This window comes from Acanthisitta chloris, unplaced genomic scaffold (genome assembly GCF_000695815.1).
Source record: "Acanthisitta chloris isolate BGI_N310 unplaced genomic scaffold, ASM69581v1 scaffold23853, whole genome shotgun sequence".
Classification (NCBI taxonomy): Eukaryota; Metazoa; Chordata; class Aves; order Passeriformes; family Acanthisittidae; genus Acanthisitta; species Acanthisitta chloris.
Genome location: NW_008664619.1, coordinates 1 through 19,185, shown reverse-complemented (window position 1 = coordinate 19,185; position 19,185 = coordinate 1). Strand labels below are relative to the sequence as shown.

At 41.0% G+C, this 19,185-nt stretch overlaps 1 protein-coding gene across 1 annotated transcript; it reads right to left on the bottom strand.

Annotated features, from left to right (window-relative positions):
* Window positions 1-1,876: 1,876 nt before the first annotated feature.
* Window positions 1,877-18,580, bottom strand: WIF1 (WNT inhibitory factor 1). The gene is made up of 8 exons (XM_009071445.1): window positions 18,477-18,580; window positions 15,585-15,725; window positions 12,134-12,229; window positions 10,453-10,548; window positions 9,072-9,167; window positions 5,595-5,690; window positions 4,902-4,997; window positions 1,877-2,696 (listed from the first exon to the last, which is right to left on the bottom strand). Exons 1-8 carry the CDS (start codon window positions 18,532-18,534, stop codon window positions 2,575-2,577), a joined length of 801 nt encoding a protein of 266 aa, XP_009069693.1. The 5' UTR covers window positions 18,535-18,580; the 3' UTR covers window positions 1,877-2,574.
* Between the last annotated feature and the right edge of the window lie 605 nt (window positions 18,581-19,185).

Genomic DNA, 19,185 nt, shown 5'->3' with positions numbered 1-19,185 from the left:
AATATCTTTAGATTCAACTTGTCAGCCCCAGTAGGCACTTTTGTAAAGGGCAGTTGGTTCTGCAAGTAGCTGAAGAACATGGCTGGGATACCTTTTGAAGACCTCCTCCCTTCTGCTGATGTGATGGAGAGCTGGTCAAGCTCACTTACCCGGCACAAAACTGCTTTTTATTTCCTGGTGAGGAAGGTGTGTGGGCTGAAGGAAAGCCCTCTCTTCTAGCTGCAGGGAGTGTTTCAGGCAGCTCAGCCAGTCCTCCTGAAACTCGTTTGAAGTCTCTCATTGTGCCATACACTTTTCTACGATTCTGAATAGCTCTTGCAACTTTCTTCTCAATTCTCATAAATTTTCCAAGATCTCTTTTGAAATATGGATACTGAAAGCAGATTTCCCCCCCCCCCGAACTAGTGCCACACCCCTTTAATAGCAAGATCTTTAATTCTGTCATAGAAAATTCCATCAGCATCACTGTGATGTCCTCTCTTGCCCTTTCATGTCAGCAATGATTCAGTACTCTGAAAGGGAAGAAAGTCACTGTCAGCTTCTCATTGCTGCTCTCCTCTGTATTTAGATGGGCAACCAAGCAGGGAGAGCTCTGCTAAACTGTGAAAAGCATGCTGGATCAAACAACTCGAGATGGCTCTGAGTCTGGGACAGTCTCCAGGGCTTGGCTAACACAGATGACCTAGAACAGCCTGAAAGTCAAACAGACCTCCACATGTTTAGCAGAAGGTGCTTCAAGGCTCCAAATACAACCCGTAAAAGTGTCAAGCTGAGTTTGTGCCATGTAGCTGTGTTTTCAGATCCAAAACAGTGAGGCAGCAGCTGCACTTCAGTTTCACAGCAAAATCATTTGTTTTTGTTAAAGCTTCAGATATATGAAATAGCAGTGTTGTATCACTATCTGTTTAAAAGAGGACGAAACCTGAGTGTTACACAATGGATAGGAAGGTGACATTTATAATGGATGAGGTTATAATTACTGTAAATTGCTTGCCAGGTTTTTAAAAGCTTCCCTCCCTCTCCCCCCATCTTTTTTTCAAAGGGACATTCATTAGCTTGTCTTTTTGGGACCCTAGTTTTGCTGGGTGTGACGGACAAAGCATACCTCCCAATTAGCCACTTTTTTCCTTGTAATTATTCCATTTCTATTTTCTGGAATGCTGAAGAGGACACATATAAAAGAAATGTGTTTTGCTAGGAGCGGAAGCAGAGTAAGAAAGAAACATAATATTTTGCTTTCCTCTTCCCATCGAGATGTGCTCAGCAGACCTCCTTCTTTAATCATAAACACTTCCCCTGTACTTGGCACTAGTGAGGCCACACCCTGAGTACTGTGTGCAGTTCTGGGCCACTCAGTTCAGGAAGGATATTGAGGTGCTGGAGTGGGTCCAGAGGAGAGCAATGAGGATGGTGAAGAGACTCGAGCACAAGTACTATGAGGAGAGGCTGAGGGAGCTGGGGGTGTTTAGCCTGGAGAACCACGCAAACCTACTACAGTCTGATCACAACATGACATGGGAGCATCACCCTTGAACAGGGAACATGGCCAGAGCCCCCAGAAGGATATCCCAGGTACCAGAGGTGCTATGAATGGGGCACAACGGCTTGGCATGACTGGCTGGCAGTGTCAGGGGGCACAGATGATGTGGTGGAGGGCAAGTGCAGGGAAAGAAACACCTGGCCTTCAGTGCTATCCCCTCCTTGGCAAAGGCACAATGAGAAGCTGCTCTTCTGAAATATATTTCAAGAGCTGTGGGGCTAAAAGCAGAGTCAGAGAAACAAATCCCACTGTGCCACTGCTTTTTGAGGACGCTCTAGAAAAGCCATCATCCCAACCCAGTGCTGACAGACTGCAGCAGGACACACAGTGCAGTACTCGAAAAACTAAAGAAGCATCTTTATTTTATACGTAACCATCAGTATAAAAAGCTTATTACATAAGAGCTGTTTTGTTTACAATATATTATATTGCTTCAAGCTGATGCAGAAAGTTCATACATTACAGCTCTTCTTTCTTTACAATATATTATGTTGGTTAAATGGCAGCACTGCAGTGTATTTTTAATACACAGTACTTGACAAAACTCTATGTCCAAAAATAACATCAAATTGGATTATTCAGTTTTTAAATTAGGCAACTTATTTATTTTTTTTCTTAGGGAAAAGTCTAAGTACACCATTTGTAAAAATTTGTAAAATGCACCTTTAGTCTTAGGCAAATTAGATCTGTAGTCATTGAAAAGATTCTACAAGGTTTTCTGCTTGAGAATTGTTACTTAATTTTTGGAAAATATTTGCACCTATATAATCAAAACAGGAAGTTTAAACTTGACTGAAGTATAGTACAAAACACCATCCAAAGCACTGAAAGAAGCAGCCTATATAATCATGCTATAGAAGTATTTATAAAACTTAAAAGGAATAGTAAATATCAGCTCAGTGGTTTATAATGAAGCTAATAAAATTCCAGCCAGTAATCTTAACTGTAATGAACAGCATTTTAACATTCAATCCATGAGAGGTTAATGAAGGCTATGAACTTTGTGTAACACGAACCATTTCAGATGTTGGAGTTCACCAGATATAATTGGATTCCAGTGGAACATGCCTCTCCTCGGCCCTTTTTGGTGAAGGCATGTGCTGCCTGTGCTTGCTGCCTGCTGGCCTCAAGGCGCTCAGACTGCTGGCTCCATATCCTGGAAAATTATCCATTTCAAGAGAAAAGAATCCACAGAAGTAGGCTTGTGATCCACAGCTAATATTTCAAGTGGAAACAGTCTTTCCATTTGAACAAAGGGTTTTGCTATGCTTTACACAAGAACTCATGCCTCTATGTTACCCCCTGGGACGAATGAGATCCTGCCAGGCAGAAAGATGCTCTCACCTGGCCAGGGAGCCCATGGGACTATAAGCACATCCAGGCTGCCACTCAGCCCTGGGTTCACATGTGCACCAACCATGCCAGGTGGGTGACAGTCATGATGATCTGCCAGCAACAGGCTCTAAGATGGGGCATAAGCAACACCCCAGGGAGAATCTGCACCAGCTACCTGAGCTGGGCTTTGGTTTATGGCTAAATGCAAAGAGAAAGAACAGCAGTGACCATAAACACCTAGGAGGAAAAAAAAGCAGTCTGAAACAGGCTTAGTAGAGCTGCTTTGTTGTGGAAAATGAAAGCAAACAATAAAAACAGAATCCAAAGGATTATGTCATAATTCTTTACATGTTCATTTACCCATCTCATTACTTCAAGCTCATGGAAATGACTTGAAAAACTGAGCCCTCCATTCAAATTTTTAACCACTTCTTTTTAAGAAAACAGCTTTACCAGGGAGCCATTCATTTGATGTAATATGAATCAAGTCTGTCAAATCAACTATAAATCTCCTCTCAAGACCAGGAGATGTTTGGTTTCAGTTGAAAAGAGAATTGCACATGTATATGCAATGGAAGCCTTACATGGACACTTAAAATGAGGGTGAATTTTACCCAAATGTCCTATTCTCGGTTTCTTTGCTGAATACAAAAAGAGTTTTGCAGTACTAAACACAGCAGGACTGTACCCAAACTCCGAGTAATGAAGGATGCAACCTTGGAGCTGAAACTTATGTGTGACTATTGACCCATCACAAGGCAGGTATGAGTTTTGGCTTTGTTGTACAGATAATTACTTCTATGGAGTGATTACCTACAGTATGCATTTTTTCACTTGGTATCTGAGTTCTCTGTAAGAAGAGTATGACGGAAAGAAAAAGTTTATACTAAACTTTTGAATTGCAGTTCATATTGGCTCATTTCTTTTTTCTAACCATAACTTATGGTATTTCTCCTTCAGAAAATAGCATAAATACTTAAACACAAATCCACTACCTAACAACAGAAAAGTGGACTCCCTGAACCTATTTTTCCTAGTAAAATCCATTTTAGTTAGATAACACTCAGTTTTTAATGAAAATACTATATTCTAATACATTTTGATGTGATACAAATCACAACTTTTAATAGAAAAGAACATTCAGTTGATGCTGCAGTGTAAGGTTCACATTTCTTATGACCAATGGGTTTTATAGCTGCAAAATTTTTCAACTTTTTTATTATTGACACATAAAACACTAAATGTGAATAGCTGTCTAACAGTGATAAACATTAATACCTCATGGGAGCATATAAAGATCTGCTGTTACAGCACTGTTGCACACAAAATATAAAATTAAATCTGAAGTTCTTTCTGGATATACCCAACTGTATTTCAAATAGCTTTATAGTACCATTTTAACCCCCATGAAATGATCGGTTGCTACAATGGATGGTAAATGGACCAATAAGCACAACAAAAATTAATTTTGAGGCATTCAACTTTGCTTTGGGACAATATATTTTGTATGCTGCAGTGCATGGGTGGGAAGAGGAGAAAACTCTGAAGCTGCTAAACACAAATCTTGCATAACTCTCAAAGTTTTCCCCAGAGTTTCTAAAGGACATTTCATTTCTTGTAAGTTTTAATCAGTTTTAAAACCTGACAGAGTTTTATTTCTAGAAATACTTAACCAACATTTAAAAGCTAGATGATATTACTGAGGAGTACTGAAGAACTTGGATCCCTCCCATACTATGGGTGGAAGACATACAAAGTCATCTAGAAATCTGATGGATACCAGATTGGGAATTTTTAATACAAAGATGATCTTGGTAAAATACTTTCAAATGACTCGGAGTTTTTAAAAGTAGTTAAAATTAGGGAGTATTGGAAAATCTTTGTTTTATTGTTTGGCTTAAAGATTAGAAGAAATGGAGTGCAGTAACATTAATGATGCTGGAAAGGCCCTTGAAACAATAATTTCTGTATAGCATTGGCTGTGTAAGACATCGGATACGATTCTTGGGGTTTGTTTCTCACTTACTTTTATTGCAGTGTCTCCCATGCCAGCCTTCTTTGCACTGGCATTTGTTGGGCTCCACACAGGTGCCATACAGGCCACAGCCGGGTTCACAGACAGCTGTAAAAAAGCAAGCACACATGCCTGACCTCTTGACATTTCATCCGGAGACAGCCACGCATTTGCTTTCCCTGCTGTTCCACACAACGGGTTGGTCCTGGCACAGGCTGAGGCTTTCACAGTAAATCTGTGCCTTTAGCACTGAATGTGTGTAGAGCCCTGAAATAGTCCACACCCTGCTTTGCCTGCAAGGTCTGGCTCAGCCTCTGGCAGAGAGATTCAGATTGAACAGCAGAGCTGAGCATCCACCAGAACCACTCTCACAAAGTGTTCTTGGATTTTAACATGGCAACGTATTGACATTTTATAAAGCATTTCCCTATTACTAAACTGCTATTGCTGAGCTGACACATTGCTGTTTTATAGAAACTCAGATTACAGAAGAGACTGTGGGGAGACTTGTGAAAAAAATGTTTCTAGTTTCATAATTTCCTTAAGTCTGGTGTATGTTGTATTCCAGAAAGTAAAATAGCTTGAAATATTTTGACAACACTTAGTGCTAACAAACAATTAATGCTGACATTATGTAAAAAAGATGCTGTACAGCCAGCTTGATACTCCCACAACAAGGACTGATGGAGTAGCTTTGGTACTTACGCTTTGAACACAGGTCTCCCTGGTAGCCTTTGGAGCACTTGCATTTATTCTTACCAGTACATTTGCCTTCATTTCTACAGGGCTGATGGCACTTACCTAGAAATTGAAAATACAGAAACAGTCTTTGTCCCCTGTGCCTACTGGAGAAAAGTGTCTGACAAGCTTGCCTTGTACCTGAAAAACTCATCAGATGCTGATGTAAGAATGCGCACTATGGATCCACCAGGAAGATTCTGCTGCAAGTCTGTGCTTCCAATTTTTATGCATTCTTCTGCGTTGAAAATATGACAGTAATTTGGCATGGCTAAAGCCCGTGTGACCTTGAAGCTTCTGCCCAGATCTGTGCCACACTGACTCTGCAGAATCCCCCATGCAACCGGCATTGCCTCCTGCTTTCCTCACCCTTCATGGGGGAGGCAGCACTGGCCAGACTCTGCAGTTGCAAAGAGCAGAATCCAATCCCAGGGGGCACAAGTAGAAGAAAATCTGGTGGCATCTGAGAGCAGTAAGATATTCAGGAATTGACAGGTATGGCCGCTGTTTGCAGACAATAGATTGGCTGGACTTGTCAGCTCGTAACAGAGGCTGTGGATCACCATGATGCTGTGGATGGTGCAATGAGGGATGTTCCACATGGCAGCTCATAAACAAGGCACATTAAAAAAGCATGTCCTTCCTTCCTGTTTGCAAAGAACAGAGCAACTTTGCTACAGTAATTAAAACTGGCAGACATTTTTCAAGGCTCTTGGCCCGGAAATTACTTTCCCTTAAGTACATGCTTTGCCAAAGGCAGAGGCTGGGTCTGGTGGCACTGTTGTAGGAAGGCTGGGTTGGCCCTGATTGTCTGGGATGGAGGAGGTCCATGTTGGTAGAGGAAATCTACACTCAAGTTCTTGCTGGCTATGACTCACACCAAGGACCTTCCTCAAACTTGACGTCAAGTGTCCCATCACCAGACTGTCAATATCTTGTTAGAAGTTGCCTGCATTACTGACCTAATTCACCCATCTCTAGGAAGGGGTCCACAGCAGCCATGAGCTCAGTCACCCCCAGGCTGAAGGAGGCTCACTGTTACCTTGCTGGGCACTCTCAGACCACCAGAAACTTGCACCCTCACTCCCTTGCCACCTCGGGGTCCAAAGGTACCAGTGCAGCTTTTCTCACTGTTGCCCCAAACCATTTTTCATCTTTTCTAATCCCACTACATTTTCCAGGTTCTTCAGAAAAGAGGCAAAAAAAATGCTCTTCCTAGATTTACACTAATATATACCTGAATCTGTGAGCAAATAAAAACTGGAACATGGGGTGGCAAACTGCTTCCTTTCCTTCCCTTTTTTTTTTTATTTTAAGAAGGGTGTTATCAGAGACCCATACATGATAATCTGAGCATCAACACTGGCTTGCTGTGTTGAAAATCTTGTTTCATGATCACAGACTGTCCCCTTAGGAGCTCAACACCCCAGGCAGCACTTGCTTAGCCCTCAGCTCCTGCAGACTACTATGATGCATGTGTGTATTGTTGATATAAAGGAAGCACTTGTTCCTAACGTATACAATTATTTTAATAGCTCTGAAACAAGCTTCATAAACAGCTGATGGAACAAACAAGGAGAGTTTCTGCAAAAGCACAATTTCCCTGCAGAAGCCTCTGGAGAGAGAATCTTTAGGTATTCTAATTTGCAAGCACTTGCATCTCAAGTAATTAATGACTGAAAGGAGCAATGCTAAGGAAATTCATGCATTTTCCTAGTTCTTGAAGTAAATCTGGATAACATGGGTCAAAAGGTGTGATACCAACTTGCACCAAGTGGTATTAGGCAAGCATTTGACTCAGCAATGTTCATTAACTTTGGACTCATATACTGTCACAGAATGAAGGAAAGAGTAATAACTCTGTTACTGACTGAGAAACAGAAAAAGCAAGAAAACAGTTGGTGAAAAATGAGGGAGGAATCAAAACCAAAATAAAACTCTCTGGACTCAAAGTGAAACACTAATTAGAGACAATGCATACCTATAGCTAGAAAAAATCTGGAAGACTGTGAATGCTTGCTAGTATTGTAGACTGAGTCCAGTACATTTCCCAGGCGTCTACAGAGTGATTCAAATATTAGATAAGCACTCAAAACCTTTACACAATAATAAAAAAAAAAGAAGAAACACATCAAAATCTTGTAGTGTTCAGAAGATGGCTTTCTGCCTGTCAAAAGGTTTTCTCTTCTTGTTATTTTAAGACCCACCATGGCTGAATATATCTGCCCTGCATCTCAGAAAAGACTGAGTTGTGTTTCTCCTCTGGTGTTTCTAAGCCTCATCTAGCAAATCTTGCAGTCTTTCACTGTTGTGCTGGCACTGGTACAGAGTCCAGAGGTGGTGGCAGCTGTCACTCATGGTCTAACAACTGCCATGCCAGCTTTATGAGAGCTGCGGCATGTGCACAGCTTTCCTTGCTCTCACTGACATGATCCCAGTTTAGCTCAGCATACTGTGATCTGGAATTCTTTTTCTTTCTTTTGTACAAGAACTAGTTTACTGCCTGTATTTTAATTAATTTAATTTGAGATTCACAGGTAAGCCTTTGCAAGTCAAAGCAGTTGCACCTACCCTAAGCAGCAGTAGACAACAATGAGCTTCAGCTCCTCACACAGATGAATTAAATTGATTGCCCTCAAGTAAACATCTTGTAATATCACTTCTAAGAATTGTTCCCCCAAAACCCACCACTGACATAAAAGACATGCTTTTCTCTTTGAATGGGACTTTAATCTTCGTCTGAAAAATGTGAACAATGTTAACTTTGGGGACTGAAGGAAAAAAAGGGGTTCTGTCAGAGTGTGAAATTTGAACTTGATGTAAGCAAAGGGAAACCCACTGGAAACCCACACTGTTGTTCTTGTGGCATGTCATCTGAATTTATATCAAGGGGGAAATCTTTATTAACTTCAAAACACTAAAGCATTAAAAAAAATAAAGAACAATTCAGTTGTACATTCTCAAGTTGCCTGTTGAGTGCAACTTAATATGTTACATGAAAGGTCTCAGCTATTATGGTTCAGTCCTCTTTTTGCCTCGAACCCTTTCATTTCCAACTTATAGCTGACCTTTCAGAAGTGTGGGCAAAAACCTAATCTCCTACACCCAAGTGTGATTTGCTGTAATGTTTGAAAATAGTTACTCCACACAGGCTTGGCACAGCAGCACATCTGTCTGTCACAGGGTATTGCTTGCATACTTAGGGCTTGAGGGTTGTTACCAAGCCTGAAAACAAGGCCGGGGATGAGACACTCTAGCAATCAATCAAACTTTTCAGTAGGAGGTTTATTTGGAGGCATGTGATATCTGACTCTGAGGGTCCCAAACTGCCGTGTCAGACCCTTGCTGTGAGCCCAGCAGAAGCATGCTGCATGTCATCATTCAGACACTGACACTAAAAGAAGTAGATGTAAGTGAAATCCAGCACACAGAAATGCTACTCACTAATTTCACACTGGTCTCCTTCATAGCCCGAAGGACAAATGCATTTTCCCAGATAGAAACACGTCCCTCCATTGAAACAGGTTGTTGTACAGTTTGCTGAAACAAATAAAAGAGGAATGAGCTAAGTCATTAATATGAACAAAGTCTGACTTGGACCTCGTGTTTTCTGCTGCTCATTATAAATAAACATTAAGTAGGTTTCAAAAAGTAGGATTAGCCTCTTTTCTTCTGATTTACAAAGAATGAATGAAATGCACTTATTCCTACATAATGCTTTACACAGGCACACATACAAGTCAATACAGAAAGAGACAAGTGAATAATACAGCAATGAGCTCCCTGAGGACAGACAGTTACATCTTTATCAATCCTCACATGTAAATTTTGTTGAAGGATCAAGGTACTACTGCTATTGAAACTGCCAGTGTCTGATAAAACGAGCACAACCTAGGACTGGAAGTTACTTCTACAAGAGGATACAGTTCCTAATCAATACTTTGACTAGAAAGAAACCTTTTTAAGTTTTTCTGTGTGGTGATATAGATGCAAATGCTCTGTCTCTCGCCTGCTGAATCACTTGCATTGTGTTAGATGTGACTTTTCACCAGACAGGTGGGATTCCCATTAATCCTTCAGAACACTGGGAGCATTTCATTCCAGTGCACTTTGAAAGTGGTAAAAGTCTGAAGACTAGATAAAAGTCAGGAGGACATTGATAACAACAGTTTGTGCAAAGTATTGGGACCCTTCTTGGACTTCAAAGTTCTCTAGGACCTATTGCATTCAGTCTTTACTTCATACAGTTCTGCAACAATGAATGCAGCAAGACATTCTGCTCTGCGTTGAACAGGTGATATATTTCTGCGAGACACTGCTTGTTCTTTTCTACATGGTAGGTTGGACTGTTCCAAAATACTGTTCTGAACAACAGATTGTTCATTTTTATCCTTCATGAGCCACAATGCAGCAACAAAAAATGAACAGCCTGCTTATTTTTTCATATGTCCAGATACAGCACATTAATGTACTAAAGAATTAGTAAAACTAATTTTACTACAGGAAACTAGAGTTCAAATAGAGATTTATTTTTTTCTCCCACAGCTTTCAGTGGATCAGTGGAAGCAGTTATCTAAATTACCCTTCAAAAAGCTGGAGTATATGGATGCCTGTACATCCAGCTACAAAAGCACTGCAAATCCCTACATTCTTCCAACAGCTTTCAGGCTGTGCTAGAGCATCTATTTGAAGGATCACAAAATTTTTTAACTCACTTACTTTTTCCTTGCCTGAATTTCCAAAATCCACTCCCAGAAGGAAACTACCACAAGTGACTAAAGAGAGGCTGCTGGATGCAACCTGGGGGGTTTCATCTGGCATTTACCTTTGTTGCAGTTGATGCCATAGAACCCTGGGGGGCAGATGCAGAGGCCGGGTGTAATGCAGAGTCCACCATTCATGCAGCGAGGAACACACAGTGCTGAAGAGTGGAAAGAGCAGAAAAAATATTACAGGTGTGATAGCAACTGGCTAGTTAAATACACAGTGCATTGACTCTCTAAGCTACTTTTCTTTCTGCTGTGATTGTGCCAAGTCACTTTTGCAGAGTGCCTGTGTTAGTGTGTTAAATCTATTACATCTCTGGTTTGTATCTGGCCATTTGTGTACAGCGCTACTAAAAACTGAAGGATAAATTAAGTTCAAATCTGGTTCCGTATGTAAGCAGCAATTGCCTCTTGCACAGTTTAATACCAGACAGGGGAGAGCAAAGTACCCTCTCTGGATACTTAAAATCCCTCTAGACAAGTCCTCTCTATAACTAGATTCTGGGGCTTCGACTGTGCAGGCAGGACTGTCTCAGAGGAGTCAGTAACTCAGTGGGGCTCCAGGCAGGCTTTACAATGAACCTTCCTTTCTCCCTCTGCATACCTAAGCATAAGAATGGCTACCTAATTTAGGCTAGGGAAGCCTGTTGCACGGCCAAATTGTCCTGCATGCACCCTGTGAGCCTTATCTGGAGCCCCTGTGCTGTGCCAAGCCCTCTCTGCCTTGTGGCCACCCCGCAAGGCTCTTCAGGGAGGCATGTTAGGGGGGAATGCTTCATTTTGTGGTTGCCCACAATTGGTACATGCAGCAAGGTTGGGTCCATACTAGTGAGTTATAAACAGAATGGGGCCAAATGGGGACACTAGACCATCCATCTTGGGAAATGGTTGGTGCCATTCCTGGTTCAGCTTTGTCCCTGGCCAAACAGCAAACCCTCCTGGGCATGGTCCTGGGACAACTGGCAGCCACAGGCTCCTCCCAAGAAGGAGTTCGGAGTGGGTTTGTTGGAGGGTAAGAGTTTAATAAACATATGAACATAAGCTGTGCCAGTTGGCCTCTAGGTCAGAGAACAGTCCCTGATTCTTGTACTTAATATTTTTGATGTAGTCAGAATATCTGGGAGTCAAGGATTGTATTGGAGTAAGATGCCTGTGGGAATGGTTTGCTCCATTTCCAGCCACTCGAGGAGGGACTGCCACTGGGGGAGAAGGAAGGGAGAGTCAGGAAGAAGATTTAGTTTCCTTGCCAAATCACACCGATTTCCTGGTCCTTCTTTCCTGGAAATGTCATTTGGGGCTATTAGCCACTAATGGAGGGGAAAAAGAAATGCTTTCCTTCAGCTTTCAGTCTTCATTTTCAGCCTGCCTACAAATTAGATCTTATCTTCAAATAAACAAATGCAGAGTAGCTAAAGTCCTGTGCTTTGTTTCCCAGATAGTCCTTATTAGCAGAAAAATTTTATCTTTTTGCCAGATGATTCCCTGTGATTTTGGATCACTTAGCTGTTGTGTGAGTTTTTCTTAAAAGCATTATCTTAGAGAGAAAACATTTTTTTGTAAGCAGTTCATAATTCCATTAGACCATGGATGATAACAGTAATTCTCTTACATGCTTGGACTCAAAATACATGAATTCTTCAGAACAGGCCATTCTTAATTTTAGAAGAGGCTACAGTGCATGAGATACAGTTTTGTGGAGATCGTGGTAAAGAAGACAGTTGAGTTTTTTTTTTAAATTACCTTTCTCACAATGAGGTCCATAAAATCCATCTGGACATTCACAGACATGTCTTTCATTGCAAAATCCTCCATTTCTGCATCCCCCTGGACACTCCGCTTCAGAAAACATAACAACAATCTTAATTAAATGTTATACACTTCAGCTGTCAGCCAGCTCTCAGTGAGATCAATATATTTCTTTGACACCACAGTAAAAATACTTGCTGACAGACAGATGAATGCTGAAGAAATGGAAATTCTGCTAAGACTTCTTCAAGAGAAATTATTTTCTTTTTTAGTAGCCTACAAACAGAGGTTCATCATGTGTTCAAACATGCAATGTGTTTGCTGACAGACTGTGTATTTTCATTGCTCTGCTGCTCTGTAAGTGCATGAGCAATGTGGATATTTTGCTCAATCCAGTACTTTCTTCTCTGTGTGAAAATGAGCAGGCAACTCAGTGTGCAACTTGCATGGCTGGTTAGACAACCCTCAGTATGCAGAACCAATTGCAATTTCTGCAGCCTGAAGTAGACTACACTGCTATGTGCATTGCATTAATTACTACATCTGTTACTAGTGAGGTGACAAAGTCACGCAATCTGTATTCATATGAAAGAGTAAGCTTCAAGGCTGAATGAAAGAAGGTCAGAAAGGAAGATGAAAGTATTCCTGCACAATGGTCTTATATCATCGTCCAACTCTCATTCATATCTGAATTACTGATAAAACACTGGTAAAAGCATTTGGCAACACTGGCAGGATTATACAGGGTGGGTACCACCACCACCATCAAAACGTCAGAGTCCATTGAACAGGAGGCAAACTAAAACAAATCCTATGGAATTCTGTGTAAACATGGCTGCTGGGTAGAGAAACAATCACTCAAAAATACCTTCCCAGATCCCTCACAGAGAAGAAGGCAGGCAGAAGAGGCTGTGTACTTCCATTAGAAGAACTTAACATCACTAGTGACCAGTAGTAGGCATGACCTCCTCACTTTGTTGCTCTGCCGTGTGACACTGGGAGTAACAAGATTCAAAAACTCTGAGGAAGAACAACAAGCCTTGAAAGTAAAGCTGTTTACAGCAGTAGTAACAGTAGTAAAGGCTTTTTGGTCTTACTGTGTTCCAACTCTGTACTCTAGGACTCTTTCTGGAAATGCTTCTCTCTTTGCACCTGTTGGCAGAGCTGCTATTCATTACAAAAAATGCATGCTTAAACACATATGGTTTCAAAGAGAAAAATAGGAAAATATAATTTTTTTGTGTGGCCACCTCTCAGCCACAACAAATCCTCTGTTCTCCCACAAAATTTGTCCCTTGCTCCCCTAACTTCGTCTGGCAGGGTCCTTTCTGTATGGCCAAGAATAACTAAGAATAACCAATCTGCCATGCCTGCAATGAGAGGACTAGAAGCAAGCATCATAAACTGAGACTGTGGAGATTCAGTGTAGATGTTAGGAAAAATTTTTTCACAGTCCGGCACTAGAATAGATTGCCCAGGGAGGTGATGGAGTCACCATTCCTGGAAGAGTTTAAGAGGTGTCTGGATTTGACACTGGGGCATATAGGGTTTAGGTGAGGTGTTACAGCAGAGTGGCAGGTTAATGGTTGGACTTGATGATCTTAGAGGTCTCCTCCAACCTTCATGATTCTATGAACTGGAAACAGTGACCAAGGCCCTGGCAGGAGGAATTGGAACTTCTCACCATGTATCATGTCTTTCAGAGGAAGGAAACTCACCCTTACTGTAATACCAATTGGTAAAGACATGCTCATCCTTCTCAGCACCTCTTCCAAAACACTGCGATGTACACCTTACCAGACACAGGGCAGAAATGGGAATTATCCCAGTATGTGCTGGAAGAGGTAAGGTGGGAGACCTCCTCTGCATACCTCAGGAGTTTGGAAAATCATCCTTGTGTCTCTCAGCTGGCTCCAGGAACAAAGGACCGGGACAATAATCAACCCCAGCTTTCCTCAGAGGCCATATGATGTAATACTGCTAAATTGTTAAGTATAACAACTTATATCAAAATGGTAACACTAATAACACAAAAAAGCTAACTTGGATTAATGCTACTCCTAAACTGAGTTTTGAGACCTTTCTGTTTAAGCCACTGTTTTCCACAATACAGACCTGTAACTCTGTTGTCCCTGCTAGAATACCTCAATGCTATTTCCAAAGTTTATTAAGTTCAGTATCTTTGAACTGAACTGAAAACAAAAAGATAGAAAACGTTTTGTGTTGTGTTTAAATCAGACACACAACTTCATACAGGGGATCTGATTGATTTTGCTGCCTTTAAACCTCCATTTTCCTTCCTGTTTCTCTGCCCATTTCTTCTCCCCCTCCTCCACTTTCTCTGGGCTAATTGGCAGCAGCAATGCTTCAAAAGAGACAAGCAGCTTTGCTGTTTAGGTGTATTGAGGTTTCAAAGAATAAACAGCTCCTGCTGCTCACTCTGTGAAGCCACACTACTGCCAATTTGCTCAAAGAAAAGAGCACAGAAAAGAAAATGTGGGACTGGGAACACAGATTTAATAGGAGAAGAGTAAAAATCTCATTCTTTTTATATCAGCCCTGTCAAGGGTTAATTTGATACAATTGCACATGATATGGAATAGCTGTCTTATCTTAGACACTGATTTTTCAATTTCCATAGCATCAGTTGAAAGTGATAATTATAGTTGTTTATGGTGTATCAAATTAATCCAGAAAGTCTTACTACGTAGTGTTTATGGTGCACAGATTGGTTGATTAAACAAGTGCTCTCCTTTTCAAGCAAACACTACATTAACTTCATGGTGCCCTTCTTCTACCAGCACGTCCTCTGCTGCAAGTGCTGAATACCAACTTTCACCACATCACCTTATCTGTATTCAAAGCCAAGAGTTTGCATCTGAGCTACAGAGAAGGTAAAGCCAACTTTTGCAGAAATTTTCTGATTTAGAATTTTTGCATTCAGTTTGGATGTGCAAGTTGAGACTTAAAGAACTAAAGGCTCCAAGTTGGAACTAAGGCACTGACAGTATTAATTGAAAACAGCATCTCCACTACGGTTCCCAGAAGTTCAGTTCTCCAAATTATCTGCCATTTCTGAAAACATTAACCTCAGCCTATTTTTGCAAGACTAGCTCTCCTCCAAGCACTTCAAATCATTTGCTAACAGGGGCTTGTCATATGGCACAGCTCTATCAATGTCCTTGATGTGATGAGCAGTGAATGGGAGGAAGGACAAATGTCTCCAACCCAGTCTGCCAAGGGAGTTCAGTCAGAAAAGGGTTAGTAAACATGTAGTAAATGGACAGCAAATGCACAGACAGAGCCAGAACAGCCCAGAATTCACAATTGTTACACATTGTGTGACTGCTTTATTTCCATCTCTCTGGCCCTTATCCTGAATGAAACATAAGACAGTTAAGTGACCTGGTCTAACAGCATTCCAGCATGTTCTCTTTAGTGTTACCTTGCTGACAGGTTTTAAAGAAGATGGCATTCTGAGGGGTCTGGAGAATAATATTGCCTTCTGAATTCATTATGATCACATTCACTTCAAATGCAGCAACCCCATCTTGTTTTCTAAGGCAAGGAAATCCAACCTGAACGACTAAAAGGATAATAATAACAATAATATTTACATTCACATGCATATATGTCTACATACATATAAAAGCATACACTGAAACACTGAAAAAAAGAATTGTAATTTTATTAAAGTTTTAGAGGTTTGCCATTGATGAAAACCTGTAATACAGAGACACACAGATCACCTTATTCATAGGTGGCTCCAGGACTAGAAGTACAGCAGGACAGAAGAGCCTATGTTCATTTACTGATATAACCCCAACAGTACACAGCACCGCAATCTTAACACAAACATACTTTTGCTTGCAGATGAGGCAATTATTCATGTCAAAGTATCTAAGAAGCTGGAAGCCTACATTTAATTTTCCAAGTTGCACTGATTACTTCTGAGTCTAAATTTTTCAGGCTCTTGTATGACTTCTGCAAAAACATCTTACATATTTTTGGAAAAAAGTTACTTTAGATAAGTTTTGCTGGACTGGATATTGCAATTAATAATTAAATAAGCTACTGATTTCATCAAAACTTACTCAATATAAGTGCTGAGAGGATGCTACTCTTGACAAAACTGGAATAATCTTACAGCACAAGTGCAGGAAATCAGTGCTTATGTTGGGATATGTGTATTTCAGTTGAGCAAATTGCAATGGGAAAGAAGATGTGGTAGACATTTAGTGATGGCACTATAGTCATACCTAGAATTCACTGAAATGGTAGCAAGTCCCTAAACTCTTCTGAGATTTGGCTGTGGGTTTAAATGTGTTGGGAAAAATCCAGGAATACATCTCTTAGGGCTCAGGTCTGAGGAGACAGGTCAGAAAGCCACTCATTCATTCATTGCAGGTTTAATCCCCTTTTTTCTGGGAGCTCATGACTTTTGCTTCTGTTCAGGTTCCCTCTGTGTGTCTGCACAGCCTTCCAAGTTTGCAGGCAATTGCTTTACCTACTTGGAGAATATGCCAAAGCTACCACCAAAAGCCACCTGGAATCTCAGGGGTGGGACTGATTAAGGGACATCTCTGAATGACCAATTCCAGTAGAAGCAGGCATGAGGGTCTGGAGAAGAGTGGGAGTCCATGCACAACCCTGCAGCCCACTGACCCTCTCTACTAGCATGGGAGAGTGAGCAGAGATGATGTTGCACCCAAAGAAGGCACCAATTTCTGCCACCAAGCTTGGAGAGAGCTTCAGCACCTCTAGATGCTCAGCACTTAATGTTTTTAATGTCTCATCATCAGCAGTGAGCAGGGAGAGGAGGTGTCCTGAACCTGACCAGTGTGCTGGGGAGGACTGCATGAAATGCACAAAGCAGTGCTGTGTCAGCAGCCTGGACACGTCAACCTGCATCACCCTGCCCATATTCATTCTGGAACTGAGGTACTAGTGCTGCCAAGAGGTTAAGCTCTTTTCGGCTTTAATCAGACTTTCCATCGTGATGGTTACCAGACCTTCAACTGCAACTATGAGATCTCATCTGGCTTCCCTGCATTTGTAGATTATGTTCTCTTAAACACAGTCAGAAAGGGGTAATTTTGGTCTAGTCTTTCTACATAGTTAAAAATTAAAGGAAAAGCTAGCTTGTATTTGAAGATGCTGAGTGCAGAGCTTCCCACATGTCACCTGCTTTACATGGAGATGGAAACAATGCTTAACATGAACTTGTCCTTCATGGCTTTTTAGTTGCTTTTAAATGTCTTCACTTGACATTTATCAGGCTTGCAAACAATTTCATTGCAGCAGTTGTGGTACAAATATTATAGCACCTTTCACCTAAATCTATTTTCAATACCACTCTTCTGACCCATACTGAATGAAGAGAGCGATCATTAACGCTAAATTCAGGTGTCACAGCGAAAAGTTGTACTGAAACAATCCTTTAATGCCATTCTACCAAAATGCCAAAAATGAAGGATAAGAAACACAGACTTTCAGAATTTATCCATTGAAAGAGAGAAAAGGAAGAAAGACCAGTCAAAGATGTAAACTTGCATATCAGTGCTCCACTTGCAGCCCAATCCTCCTGTTCCATCCCTCATTTCTTTCCCATTTTATCCCACATGAAGGCCAATCATGAAACCATGATCACTAAGATACTAATGTCACCCAGACGTACATTTCTGCCTTTCTATCACAGACTACCCTGTATGAGACCTGGAACAGATCACATAAACTGTTATTCATCCACTTCAGACCAAAGGGGATTCAGTAATCTCTCACAGAAAGGTTTTTTACTCCAATCAGCTCCCTATGCGCTGTGGTGCTTCTGGAACACTCACATTGGTTTGGGCTCAGTCTCTGCTGTAGAGCTATACACTCCAGTGAAGGATGAAGAACGCACAACTAAGGGAAAAACGTTAAATTATAATACCCTAAACTAGAACTTGTACCTTCCAGCTGAATGCGCGATGACCCCAACCGAGTAAAACATCCAGAAACTGCAGAATTTGATAAGTATTCCCATAGTGATTGAAGAATTTGTTTTTCAAAAGTTCACAACTTAAGTAACAGTATTAATACACATTAATCTCATACAACAATTTTGCACAAGTTTCTGCTGATTTATCTACACATAAAAGCTTCACGTGACTTGGCTCAGACAAAATATGCTGCTGTACTCAGGCAAGGCACTCACAAACTGTTCAGTGCCAGGCACTGTGTCAAGCTTTTCTTTACCAATAAACTTCAGAACTGCAATTCATAATAAAATATATAGACTTTACTGACTGTAGAATATTTTTACAGGAGCACAATTTACAGTATCAACAGCACAAACCTGATGCTTTATGAGGAACTGTTCCAAGCAGAGGGATATTTATAGTTGGATCAGCCATTATGCCTTTATCCAAAGAGTGCAAAGACAGGAACTCATAGTAGTACTCAGCCTATGACAAAATAAATGAAAAATCTATATTTATTTTAATTGCACTTGCAGAAGTAAACTATTTAGCATATAAACTACAGCAGAAAAATACTACACTTTTCATTGTGCCATTCACTGAATTTGTTTCTATAATTTCCCTGAGTGCTTCTTCATAATTTTCAGATAATTTCCTCTTATTTCAGAGATTGCATGTGACTGTACAGTCATCAGGATGCAGCATATCAGCACAGAAAATGGCATGCATGCAGTCCACAAATGTTATATAGAGAAGCTATTTTTTACAACCCACATTGTTTATCTGGCAGACAACAAAAATATATAAGCACTAGGCTAATTCTTAAAGTTGTTTTTTGGCCAGAATCCTCCTGGAACTGACTGGTGAGCCTGGATGATGTTCCTGCATCATGAGTGCAGTTTAAAGGACGTAATTACCCTGATGCCTCTTTCGTTAATATCATCACTGCCAGCCTGGACTACTAGCAGTGGGTAGTAATCAGATGCCAAAGGAGCTCAGGGAGTCTCCTACTGATAGCCCTTACCCGAGCCCTGGGCAGGCAGCACTGCCCTGTGGGATTGGTCTGGTTGGCATACAGGGCCCTCA

What these genes read in the sequence shown, in the direction of transcription:
- WIF1 (XM_009071445.1), bottom strand. Translation starts at nt 18,534, where the DNA reads ATGGCTGATCCAACTATAAATATCCCTCTGCTTGGAACAGTTCCTCAT. An exon ending in AGTTCCTCATAAAGCATCAG is followed by an intron (nt 15,726 to 18,476) that starts GTTTGTGCTGTT and finishes TTATCCTTTTAG; the next exon opens with TCGTTCAGGTTGGATTTCCT. An exon ending in GGGAGACCTGTGTTCAAAGC is followed by an intron (nt 4,998 to 5,594) that starts GTAAGTACCAAA and finishes GCTTTTTTACAG; the next exon opens with CTGTCTGTGAACCCGGCTGT.